The sequence below is a fragment of the Lepisma saccharinum genome, chromosome 5, assembly GCF_977018435.1.
Source record: "Lepisma saccharinum chromosome 5, izLepSacc3.1, whole genome shotgun sequence".
Taxonomy (NCBI): Eukaryota; Metazoa; Arthropoda; class Insecta; order Zygentoma; family Lepismatidae; genus Lepisma; species Lepisma saccharinum.
In genome coordinates this window covers 6,759,646-6,773,252 of record NC_139233.1, presented here as the reverse complement: position 1 = coordinate 6,773,252, position 13,607 = coordinate 6,759,646, and the positions used below count along the sequence as shown (strand labels likewise).

The window sequence follows — 13,607 nt, the reverse complement described above, 5'->3', positions numbered from 1 at the left end:
AGGCTTGAGGATCCAATGGGAGGGGGTACGTTATGTGACAGGGGGTCTTTGTTTTCCAATAGAGGGCTGAAAAAAAACCCAGAGAGCCATCGGTATAGTCTTCTGATGTCCTCAATGTTGTGAACTGCACGATTAAGTATCCACGTGCACTGTATACTGCCAGCGTTCAAAGCACATGAGAATCGCAAAAATATGATTGCTGACATACATATGACATTCTATGTGAAGATAAACGTTTCAGAGCGTTCGGTCTATTGAGACAGCTAACACATTCATAGAAACATCTGCCAAATAGAGTTGGTAACACTGGCTGGCTGTGGTCACGCACTTTTTCAAGCACTTTGCAAGGTAAAAGTTACAGTCTTTCATGCATGTGAATTTCTATTTGCTTTGTTTGTCTTTGAGCATGCACATATGCACCTACCTACCCCTTTTCTTTCTTTCTTTCCTTCTTTCGTTCCAACAAGGAACAGTGGCATATTTGTTTCATTTGTAATCACAACTTTCTACCAACTTCCTGTCATAAACTATTGCTCAAGTGAGCTGCAAAGTGATTGTATTGAAACTTTGAAACATCAATTTTGAAGGCGTGCAGGATACATCTGCACATAATATTAACTTACCCCCTCTTTGGATCAGGTATAAATATCACATCTGATTCATCACTCGGGTCGCTCATTCCATATGGATTCTCAGCTTTCACTCGGAATCTGTATTCTGATCCTTCTATTAAATCCGTCATTTTTGCTGTTAGCTGTCGACTTGTTGTTGCTTTCAACCAAACATTCCAACCAAGCTGTTAACAATTAGAAATCTTATGTTAGAGAGGAAAAGGAGTAAAATCCTGCACAATTTTGAAAAGAACACTTATAATTGTGAGAACAGTGCTGAAATTAAATATAAATTGCTATTTCGAAAGACGACTTGGCTTAGTAAAATAACTGGCAGCTTAATCCATTCTAAAGCTATTCGCAATTAAAATTACCATCTGGGCGCTAGTGTCGCTTCCAATATGGCCGCTCTAAGTAGGATAGATCTTTGTTTACATTCAGCAGTAGTACAAAAGAGCAGCGTGTTGGCATGACTGGTATGGTAGAAACCGTTTAAATTACGTATTATTTTTAAATATTGCGAATGCGATGTGAATTCCAGGTACTCTAACAAACGTGAAGCTGTACTGAGAATGAAGCATTTAATTATGATAGGCAAAAATAACACGGAAAATGCAGACGAAACTATGTATACGCACTGGTTGTCCAAAGCAGTGCTGTATCATCTGCACGTCATGTAACTGGGGTTCTCGGAAATTATTTGAAAATAAAGGAATTGAAATTGACCTGTACTTGAAAAGCTGGGACAGGAGAAAATTGCGAACATATCGTTGCAGTTCTTTCTCGAAAGAGAAAGGCTGGTTTAATAATAATATTCACGATTTCATGACCAGGCTATACTCACTGAAAAAGGACATCGTACTGAATGAAACATGAACATTAGCATGCTCACTTTTTTTCTGGTTACATTTGACATTAATTCATTCTCAAACTATTTTCATCTTCCCTCTTAATCGACTTGCACCTGTTCCAAATTTCACACATACGTAACACCGGTAATACATGGACGCATTGGTTAAGATGCTTCATGATTTTTCGAAAAAAAAAAAAAAGCTTTATTTATAAAGTACGATTTAAAACTTTACTTTCATGGAAATATATATTTATCTCTCAATAAATAAAGTAAGCAGACTCGTGCATTCTTCGTAATTTCCTTGCCGAATTACAGTGTTATATCCCCCATACCAATCTTCTGTCAATTACGTTTTCCCTGATTTATTCACAAATTTCATTTTGTTGATTCCACGGGGTGGAAACACATGAAAACTTTTAATTTGTTCTGTCCCATAAAACTATTTAGAGCAAAAAAAAAAAAAAACCTGAACAGTAGAACTTACTTTCTCGCATATTCACCATGCTTTAAACGACTTCAACACAACGTATCCTACTTAGAGTACTTCCTGAAAATCCCGGCAGATGGCATATCGATTAATTTTAATCGCGAATCGGAAACAAAGAGGATGAATCCACACTAATAGTACAGATAAACTTTTTAGAGGGATTAAATAATGACTTTTATATACAATAGTCTCCCTATATATATATAATGGATAAAAGCAAGGAGGGCCAAAAGGGCTAAGTAAAAATCAAAGAAGGTAAAAGGAAACACTCACCAGACAGTAGAAAAATTCATCGGTGTGAGGAGAGAGATGATGATGCTACGAAGTTAGCAAAAATTTTGAATTTTTCTACTGTCTTGTGTTTCCTTTTACCTTCTTTGACCTCCTTTTACCTTCTTCACCATCCCGTCCCTCCCGCCCTCCCAAATCTTCCTACACACTCACAGTTTACGACGAGCATGGTGATGAAACAGTGTGTAGGCAACTCTGCAGTACCCCAATTTCCGGTTCCGTCTATTTCTTCTCACACCGATGATGCTATGAAATTAGCGAAAATTTTTAATTTTTCTACTGTCCGGTGAATGTTTCCTTTTACCTTCTTTGATTTTTACTTAGCCCTTTTGGCCCTCCTTGCTTTATTCATATATATATGGAGACTTGGTTTACACATATTCAGTTATTCACAGTTTCAGGGAATATAAACAATAAATATGAAAATGTACTTAATTCGTGTGCACACTAGATATTTTCATTGTTCAAGCTGACCCTCATGGCAGAGTGGTTAGCACATCATGCTACAATGCCAAGGGTTTGAATCCCAGCCTGGGCATGGATGTTTGTGAGTCTCCAATTATCAATTTCATCGTATCATCACTCATCCTTATCTTCGCAAAATAACCAAAAGTGGCACAAAAAGTGAAGTAAAATAAAGCAAAGCAATTTTTCATTGCTCATGAGAAATAATGTCCAGTCATGGACACTTTCAGATTAATGGAATCAATACAACCCATAAGTATCTACTGTCTGTGGTTTTGCATATGTAGTAAGTTATTCATAATAATAACAACACTAAGTATCCTGTTTTGCAGTTTCCCAATATGTTTCATATCTTAGTGCATAGAATTTCCAAGTTCTATCTTAAATCCCAAACAAGTTAATAAACAAAGTTTATTAGTGGCTGCAGTGACTCAGTCGGTAACGCATCTGACTACCATGCTAAAGGTCCCGGGTTCGAGCCCCGGCCGGTTCAAATCCGGGAACTTTTCTAACATTGGAAGCGGTCCCGGCACCCACCCAGCATGACATGGGTACCTGCGGGAAACCCTGGGGGGTAAAGGCGGTCAGGGGCATGATGCTGATCACATCACCCCTACTCACGACCAGATCAAGAAAGTGTGGGACGTTACCCCCACACCCCCTATACACCTGCATGGCGTGGTGCTAAGCACAGGGGAGCACTTTACCTTTTTATTATTGGACTTACCCTGTAATACTCGATAATATAACTTCCAATTTTACACCCTCCATCATCTTTTGGGGGTGACCATTCTATCACTGCAGATCGGCCATTTACGTTCAGAATATTAACTTTTCCTGGTTGCTGTGGGCGATCTGCAATACATGATAACATAGTTCGTTAAATACGATTCAAAGTTTTCAGCAAATTACTGTATTATTATTGTAACATTAATTACCACATCATGATCCACTGCCTCAAATAAATAAACACACATAATGATACATGTGTGCATTTAGTTGCAATGCATACACTGAAATTTTTAAAAGTTAAATTACTGTTTAATATTTCAACAGTTGTGAATTTAAAAAAATAAAAGAAAATGCATTGTTTGCCTGTGTGTGGAAGGTTACACTAGTTAAATAATTTAACCTATAGTCGGGCCTCGATAAGAAGCGGTGTGCAATCAGAATGCAGAACGGCAGAACGTGACCAAATTCTGTCTCCTCGTTGGCTGCCATGTGGCTGGGGTTTTCTGTGTTGACACGTTCGCACAAACAGGTGGACAGGCTAATCAGCTGTTGGCAAGCTTGGGAAAAAATACAACGTCACGCGAAATTAAGCACGTAAGTATCAGTATGCTAATATATGTTATTTTCATCGTAAAGTGAGAAATTAATGAATCTAGAAGTTTGAATCTGAAGTTCCTTGTAGGTTAACGTTAACTTCCCATGTGAATTTTACTTTCTGGCAAGCATGAAACATTTGCTGCTCTACACAGCAACCGAAAACCTTCACTTAAAGAACCTCTGTTGTGTTTTTTATTATGGTACATTGCAAACATCAGCTATTGGAATCTTTTTACTTGTGTTGTATCATATCACAATTACCTACAAAAGAAAATGTGTCTTGTGTTATGAACAACTGTGGCAAATCGTTCTCCTTTGATTTCATGCTGCCTCTATTTGCCTTCTTTGTCACACCGCGGCGTTCGTCTCTTTCGCAACTCTATACCGACTGCTGCTATACCCGCCTATTGTTTTTGTATATGAAACTCGCCATTTGTTTTGTAATTACATGGAATTTATACTTCTGTGACATTGTTGAAGCTTCAGAACGTACAAATGAAATGCATTTCTTGAAAATTGGGGCGAATTACATATAAACAAATTACGTACAACTTGGTTTCGTTAACACGTTTTTAAATTATATTTTGTGGAACCTACAAAAATTTACCTCTAAAACAGAATTTCACAGAACTGAGTTACTGTATTACAGAGAAGAATTTATCAAGAACAAATCAATTGTGTGTGAATTGATTGATTGATTGAGTTGGTGTTTTAAAGTCCACTTTATGCACACTACGGCTAATCTGGAATGGACCTACAGTTGGAAGTGGGATCCGAAACACTATGTGCTTCGACAGGGTATCGAACCCAGGACTACTTGATTACAAGGCGACAACGCTTACCCTACCACTGTACCATCGGGGAGCCATGTGTGGGTGTGAAGTAATTTGGGAAGCTATATGCGAATACAGGCTCTGGCAATACAGAGTTCAATAAATTACAAAGAAACGCTTGGCAATTGCTCGATTTCCTTAACATTAATGATACATTTGGTGCATGTGTTATTAATGCTTCAAGCTACCTGTATGTAAAAACATAAAAAAATGAACGAAAGAACAGAAGTAGTATCAAAATCATTTCTCTTTCCTGTGTACCAATTACTTTCTTTCTTCTTTCCGAACATTGCAGTACAATTTCTCCAAACAACTCTTACAAACACACACACGAACGCCCACTCACGCACAAAAGTATTCAATACAGAAATCGGATTGAATATTAAACGCAATTCACTTAGTCAAAAGCTCTCCACCTATTAACGTTGTTCCTTCAAATATGAACAGAGTCGGAATGAGAACAATTGGAATTGTCCCGTTGTTGACTGTTTAACCAGATGTATAATCCTACACGTTTCTGTGGGCTCACGAAAATCCTGAAGTAGGTCAATCTGGCAACAGTGCATCACTACCAGAGCAGGTGGTTCCACACCAGTTGCTAGCACGTCCCGACTGTATATGAGTTTTAAAATCCTATTGCCTTGTTTCACTTGTAATTTGATTATCATGTAGCATAAATTAAATACTGAAATAGTTGGTGACTAATGTAAAAAATTACATGTCCTGACAGCGGTGGTGCCAGGATTAATCATCTAGGGGTGATGAGGGGGTGAGATGTTGAAAACAAAGAAAGCATGAAACATTGCAGCTACCAAACAACTTTAAATAGGCTTCTATGAAAATATGCCAATGAAACTGAACCCTACTGGTTACTGCTTCACTTTTGCATGCTTTAACAATCATGTTTTTTTTTCTTGTTTCTCTTCTAATGTGAGGGACTCCCCAATAGTGTAATGGTAATGTTATTGACTTGTAATCAAGGGGTCCCAGGTTCAATACCCAGTGGAGGCACATGGCACAGTGGTTCAGAACCCACTTTAAACTGTAGGTCCAGTCCCAATTAGCCTTTTTGTGCATAAAGTGGACTTAGAACAACAATTCAAGTTCACTTGTAATTTGATTATCTTGTAGTGTAAATTAAATACTTAAATAGTTGGTAATTACTAGGGAATGGATTTCTAGGTCCATACCTATTTGTTTTTTGTTACAACTTAGATGCATGCTATTTAGAGATCTTTGCATTTCATGTACACAGCACCCCTCTACTGAATTTCTATAGGACCTAAAATGCCTAAATGAATTATAAATTCCTATAAATGCCTAAAACTCTATTTGGACTTGAAAAATGCCATTTAAACCATTCACTTATTTTTTTTAAAAATAACTTTTATTAAGATCCAGCCTTAGTTTCCACCACAAATGTTTGAAACCCTTGAACTTTGAGACCTTGAACGAATCCGAGCGGCAAAAGAAGCAATGCAATAGCAATGGGTGTTTCAGTTTCTCCTCTGTGCAAATTTCCACCATCATCCAGCTTTCATCACGAAATTGTAAAAATGTGGAACGAACTGACTGGATGAGGCATTCTCCGTTGTTGAACGCTGTATTTCCCGGGCAATGAAAGGGACCGTAGGTGTAGCATACCGAACAAAAATGTACCCTGCAAGTGACTAATCATGTTTCCTATATCCTCCATCGTCACAACAGTAAGGTGAAAGGGGACAGTTTACGCCGGAAGACCACTGCAAACTTGCCTGCAGTTTGAGTTTTGTGGTTGAGTTTTACGAGCACACTTTATGCACAGATAGACTAATTGGGAGTTGACCTGCAGTTTAATGTAGGTTCCGAATCATTATGTGCCTCTAACGGACATCGAATCTACATCGTCTTCATTACAAGGTAACGACTTTACCACTATGCATCGGGGAGAACCAAACCTGCCTTGGGAATCAGGAGCAGTTGCATGTACGAAGTTTTCACCAATGACTTCCTGCAGCGTAGAGAGAATGTTCCCCATAAACACTTCTGGGTTGTAACAATCACATTGAAAGTTGATGGGATTGTTACAAACCAGAAGTGTCCGTGACTGTACAAATGCCTACTCACAGACCACTGGATGAACTTCACCACTGACATTATAAAGTTTTTACATTGGACAAATTGTATAATTTTTATAATCAAAGAATAGTATTCATTGCACTAAAAATAGTAACTTTTGTACAAATTGCATCTAAAACCAGTTATTTCATAAAATTATTATTAATTAATAATCATGGCTATTAATTTATTATAAATGCCTAAAAGTCCTAAATCCCTCTTTTTTAGGACCTAAAAATCAGTTCCCTAGTAATTACATAAAAAATTACTGACAATATATATATATATGCATACCTGTAACTGTTACAAGAAATGATCCACTGTCCTCACCCAGATCATTCTGTACATGGACAGTGTATTCGCCTCGATCCATCCTCCTACCATCTGTTATTCGAAGGGTTGTGGACTTGTCTCCTACGGAAATCTCGTACCTCCCTCCAGGATCGACTGGCTCATTGTCATGATACCATGTGACCTGAGGGGCAGGGCGTCCAGAAATTGGTACCTTCAGCCGAATTATTTCGTCAAATTCAAACAGTAGACCATCCTCATACTCTTTAGGAATTTGTACTTTTGGTGGTGCTGGAATGAATGAAGACATTAGTTAGTTATTGTGTTTAACACAAGACTGTTCAATATCCTTATATCGACAGGCAGTGTTGTGTTTGAAAATTTTCCATTTGGAGGATTACAGTAACTATTCTTGAAGCATAGGGATATTATGCAAATTATATACATAGTTTTCACCCAAAGTGCCAAAAAATTAACAACTAGAGTGGGATCCCCTTCTTCTTTGTAGCTAATCAGTGGTGATTTATTCATTCTAGTTTTTGGACTTTTAACCACTGTTATTTTTTAAAGAGATTTACCTACGTTTCGGAGGCTGAATCTGCCTCCATCTTCAGAGTAGCGTGTAGTCTGTTTGATCACATAATTGGTTGCCTAGGAGGATTATTCTTGGTGGCTTAGGCTCAACCGCATCTGTTGGTCACAAGGACCTCTATATACAAAAAATTGCCTGTTAAGATTATATAGTTTGGTATAGACTATTCATACACATTGCACACCAACCTCGCTTTACGTCAACATGCAATCCGGGGCAGTCCAGTCCCCGGAGATCAAGGTGGGAACCTAACGGTGCCACACGAAGCCTTGATCGTGACCAATCTTACCAGGCAATTTTTTGTATATAAAGGTCCTCGTGACCGACAGACACGGTGGAGCCTAGGCCACCAAGAATAATCCTCCTAGGCAACCATTTATGTGATCAAACAGACTACACGCTACTCTGAAGACGGAGGCAGGTTCAGCCTCCGAAACGTAGGTAAATCTCTTTAAAAAATAACAGTGGTTAAAAGTCCAAAAACTAGAATGGGATCCCCTTTTATTATACTGCCTATGAACACAAAACTCATTCGTTTATTTAGGATTTTGTTTGTAAGGGAATAAAACTATATTTAAAATGTGCATTTGTGAGAAAAAAAGTTAGAAGGTGCTGTGAATGAATGAATGAGTCAGTTCAAATTTTTGGGTACATCATCACGTATGGGCCAATTTGAACCCTTCAAATTATAGGAGAAAAATCATTTTATCTAAAAACCCTCACCTCAAAGTTAAGAAAGGGGTGTAAAGAGCCTCTTTGTAAATTACAAAATCAGCACATTCGAGGAGAATATGATGAACACTTAAAGCAATGTCACATTGGATTCTTGCAGCATGATTTTGGGAGGGATTGTTAAGGAGCTGTTGGGTGTATGTGTATGTGTGGATAAATCAAAAGATGTGGTGAAAGAATGTTCCCTCCCAGGTAAATAAGAAGAACTAGGCCAATAAATAAACTTTTTGCCCAAGTATACATTTGTATTGTATTTCGATGTATACTAAATGCTACTGCCCCTACATAACAATTATGTTATTACATGTCATTACTGATACCGTGGAACATTCCAGAAATGTTACCGAGACATTATGTACCACATGATAGCTACCATAACATAGATATTTTTAACATTTACATTAAGTACAGGTGAAGTGATCTAAATTTACTAATACACAAAGTAAATAAACCAAATTTACCTTCAACTTGAAGCTTGGCTCTTGTCACTACGTGTCCTGCTCTATTTGTGGCTGTACATTTGATTTCTCCTTCGTCAGTGAGAGCTGCCTGATGCAGGATGAGTGTGCTTCGCTCATTTTCCGTTACAATCCGAGCACGCCGGCTGCTGAATATCTCGTAAGCATCTTTGTACCAAGATATTGCTGGAATGGGTGTGCCTAACACATGAACAGAAAAAACAACCTGAAAGAAGGTACAAAAAGAACATGACATATTAACAAAAAATATTATTTTTATAGCTTAGGCACAATTTGTGCCTCAGCTATAAACTTAATTACACAAAATGAATTTGAAATCACCAGAATTGTTACATATTTGTTGAAAGACATAAGTTATGGAAAACATGCTTCAATGAGTGGCACAGCCAGTAGCAAATGTAAGAATTGGCAATTTGTTCAGTGCTATTTTGAGTTGTTGTTTTCAGTCCACTTTATGCACAGATAGGCTAATCAGGACTGCACCGACAGTTTAAAGTGGGATCCGAACCACTGTGAGCCTCCAATGGGTATCGAAGCCGAGGCCACTCAATTACAAGGAGATTCTTCATTGTTTACTTTTTAAGTGACGATTGTACCGAGACTTAAGTAGACGTTGTTATCCATTTCATTTGTGCTTCAGTATTAATTCTCAATTCTTACACTGCATAGAACAAAGTGAGTGAATCATCAAGGACATAGATAGGCTGACAATTTTTTAAGGAGGGAGGGGGAAATGTATGTGTGCCTGTATAAAACTTCATATGGGATATAAATTATGTATTATTTTTTCTGTGTATCACTAATATTCTTTACATAATATATTAAACACACACACATTAATATAAGTGCCATGTGAAGTTTTATTTATATATATAGGTAATTTTAATACACACACACACATTATGTATTATATATATACTCATGACATTATGTACAGACCAGTACTAAGTTGATGTTGCAAACTAGCAAAACAATACGCCCTGCACACTCCACCACTTCTAGTTTCTGAACTATTTTATTTTACTTGCAATGAACCGACACCATGGCTGCCTAAATGGCACAACTGGGAAATTTTTAATGCCTCAACAGCTGTGGGAACAAAGTAAGTCCAACATACAATTTATATGATGGAGAATATCATTATTTAGCATTTACTTTGAGAGAAAATTATAAAAAAAAATATGACTGCTGAAGAGTTTACTCTGTAGAATATACCTGTCGTAAGTTCTCTCCCATTTAATGGTGATACTATTGTAACATACATAAATGATTCATCCTTTGTGCTGCTATTAGCGATGATGACCACCTGCTTGGTATGGCTGAAATAGTCACTAACTAACTAACTCTCTATCCTTCTTAAACCCGAGGGTTTGTGGCTGCAGCAACACAAGCCTTCCATCTGTCTCTATCCTGGGCAAGATCAATCTTTTCATCCTTGCCGATTTCCTTTAGGTCCATCACAACATTATCCCTCCATCTTCGTCTTGGCCTTCCTACTGGTCTCTTAGCATCAGGTTTCCCAATATGAATCCTATAAACTCTTCTCTCTTCGATCCACATGGCCTGCCCACGTAAGTCTTCTTCATTTAATTGAATCGGGGAGACCAAGAAGGGAAAGATTCTACTCGACCTTACTTTCGGGAAATAATAATAAAAAAAAAAACTCATAGCAACCAAAACTAAAAGCCGGATGAAGAAACTTACAACTACAAACTTATTCATCACAACCATAGTAACAATATTCCATAAGTGGTTTTGTTTTTAAAACCTTTATTGTAGCTTCGATATGTATTCAAAGTATTCAGCCCATTTTGTCCAAAAAGTAGAATCTTTCCCTTCTTGGTCTCACTGGTTCAATTATTCTATTTGTTTTACATTATAGTTTACCACAGGCTCGAAAACTAGGTGTCTGTCTTATCTCAATTTTACGTAGCTGCCCCCGTGACAGAGTGGTTAGCACATTGTGCTATGACGTCAGGGGTCCCTGGTTCGAATCCCAGACTGGGCATGGATGTTTGTGAGTGTCCATTCATCATTTTCATCATATCATCACTCATCCCTATCTTCGCAAATTAGCCAAAAGTGGCACAAGAAGTGAAGTAAAATAAAACAATCAATTTTATGTAGGTTTGCCTCACTCTTGGCCTCATCTCAACAAATCTTGAAGGGAATGGTCTTGCTCTCCCATCGATTTCAAAAAAGCCTTCTTAGTCACCTCTTGAAATACAAGAAGAGTCCAAGACTCGTCTCGTTTCAGTCTCATTTTAGGTGTAGCGACTCTGCCGGCCCTTGTACCTTACCAGATAGTTTTGAAAACTACCCAACCCCGTGGATGATTGATTTGCTTTATTCTATTTGGCCTTTTGTGCCACTTTTGGCTAATTCGCGAAGATGGTGATGACATAATGAAATTGATGAATGGACACTCGCAAACATCCATGCCCAGGCTGGGACCACCTTGTATGATCAAGAAACTTTGCTTGCTTACCTTTTCATTCTCTAAGACCACGGTATCCTTCAGTTCGCGAAGGAAGTGTGGCACTGTGGCGACGCAGGTCTGAGTCACTGTCACGGGTTCGGAAACTTCGCTGGGCTCCGACAAGCCGAGTGCATTCTCTGCGCTCACTCTGAAGATGTACCTGTGCCCTGAATCCAGCCCGCTCAACGCTAGCTCAGGGTCGCGGACCACAATCGCATGAGCTCGAACCCACGTCGGCGACCCGGTCTCTTTCCGCTCCACCAAATATCCTGAAACAAGGACAATTCAACTGATTAATAAAGCAGCATTTTTACATGATGAACTCAACAGCGTTTACTTTTCTATTTTGGTTATTTTGCTTCTAGGGTAGAGTGGTTATTGAAGTCAAATCCTAGGTGAGGTAGGGATGTTCCATTATGGTCTTCCTTCATCTATTTCATCAATTCAATATTCAGACTCATCATTGACATTGACCGAGAGATGGAGAAAAATAAAATAAAATACCCAATACTAATACAAATATATTTTTTTCCTATCTAGGTTAATCTTAATGACAAGGTTGAAATATGAACTGATGAAATAGAACATTCCCTGACATTCGCTACGAGACTTGCGGCAAGCGGCCCGGCATCAGCGCTTGTCTTTCCCGGTGAACGGGTCCACGACAGTCGCACGCTACAGTCTTTCTTTCGCTCTCCCTGCCTTCGCTCTCTTTCCCTTTCTGTTGACGTTGCAGACTGACGCCAGTATAATCCTCCCTCGGAAGTTGTGTTGCGTCGTGTACGTGTGTTCAAGATTGTTGCTTAATATGGCACCACAAAACTTTACATTACAACAAAGGATTTATCTTGTCGAGTGTTACTTCGGAAAGAGGAATTGTGAAGAAGTGCGACATGGTTTTGCAACAAAATTTCCTGGTGTTCCCGTTCCACATAGGACCACTATATTAAACCTCGTAAAAAAGTTTATAGTAACAGGATCAGTTCTGAATAAAAGTGAAAAGAAAAACCCACGTGTACTTACTGAGGAAAATCTCGATGAGATGGGACAAAGGTTAAAACAGTCTCCTCGGAAATCTATCCGTCGCCTCTCACAAGAAACAGGTGTTTCAAAAACCCTGTAGGTCCCCCGATTTGTCAGCCTGCGGTTTTAATTTATGGGGAAATCTAAAAAATAAAGTATACAAAGGCAATCCGCACACCATCCGTGAGTTAAAAGAGAGTATTGTACGAGAAATCGGGAGAATTACAGTAGACGAACTTGCACATGTACAGGGTGGCGCGGAGCCGACTGACACATTTGAAAGTTGAATATATTACGCATGCGCGATAGTTTGAAGTAGATTGCGGGGGGGATGAGAAGAGGATAGGACGCCATTTCATAAAAACATAGCAACAGTCATGATGGAAAGTTGGAGCGTTGAATATCGCGTTTTCTGTGTTCGTAGTTATTACGAAACGAAGTCAGTGGTTAAAGTGCAGCGATTGTTCAGAAAACAATTCATTTTTAGCCGACATGGTAACGTACCGTCTCGGAATACCATATTGGTTTGGGTGAAGAAATTTGAAGAAACTTGCAGTGTATTGGATGTGAAACTTGGAGCTCCAACAACAGTGCGTTCGCCCGATAACTTGCAGAAAGTGAGGGAAGCATTTGAACGTAGTCCACAACGGTGTGTTATCTCTCGAAGTGGAGAGATTGCATGGCCAGCTCGGTCACCCGATCTTTTTGTCAGACTTTTTTTCTCAGGAGATTCTTGAAAGACCGTGTGTTCAGAAGGCATATCACGACTCTTCAACAATTGAAAGAAGCCATTGTTGAGGAAGTAACGGCTATTGATGAGGAACTACGGAGACGTGTGTACGTCTCGTCTGCAACAATGCATTGATGCCGAAGGAGGCCACCTGTCTGATGTAATTTTCAAAAAATGAACTTGTAAGTTGTTAGTAATAAAATTGCATACTTCAATGCACCATTACATACGGGTTTCCTTATTCTCCTTCTTTTTTTCCATCATCTATGAGCATATCAAATGTGTCAGTCGGCTCCGCGCCACCCTGTAAATGCC

At 38.7% G+C, this 13,607-nt stretch overlaps 1 protein-coding gene across 3 annotated transcripts in view; it reads right to left on the bottom strand.

The window, feature by feature from the left end:
* The window catches only part of MnM (myomesin and myosin binding protein), a 92,518-nt gene that overhangs the window by 13,635 nt on the left and 65,276 nt on the right, over positions 1 to 13,607 (bottom strand). For all 3 annotated transcript variants that reach the window (XM_083122091.1, XM_083122092.1, XM_083122093.1), the window contains exons 3-7: positions 11,549 to 11,808; positions 9,043 to 9,265; positions 7,261 to 7,548; positions 3,435 to 3,562; positions 624 to 796 (exon numbers count right to left, since the gene is read on the bottom strand). In XM_083122091.1, coding sequence (XP_082978217.1) covers positions 624 to 796; positions 3,435 to 3,562; positions 7,261 to 7,548; positions 9,043 to 9,265; positions 11,549 to 11,808 — 1,072 coding nt within the window. The remainder of the gene's footprint in view (positions 1 to 623; positions 797 to 3,434; positions 3,563 to 7,260; positions 7,549 to 9,042; positions 9,266 to 11,548; positions 11,809 to 13,607) is intronic.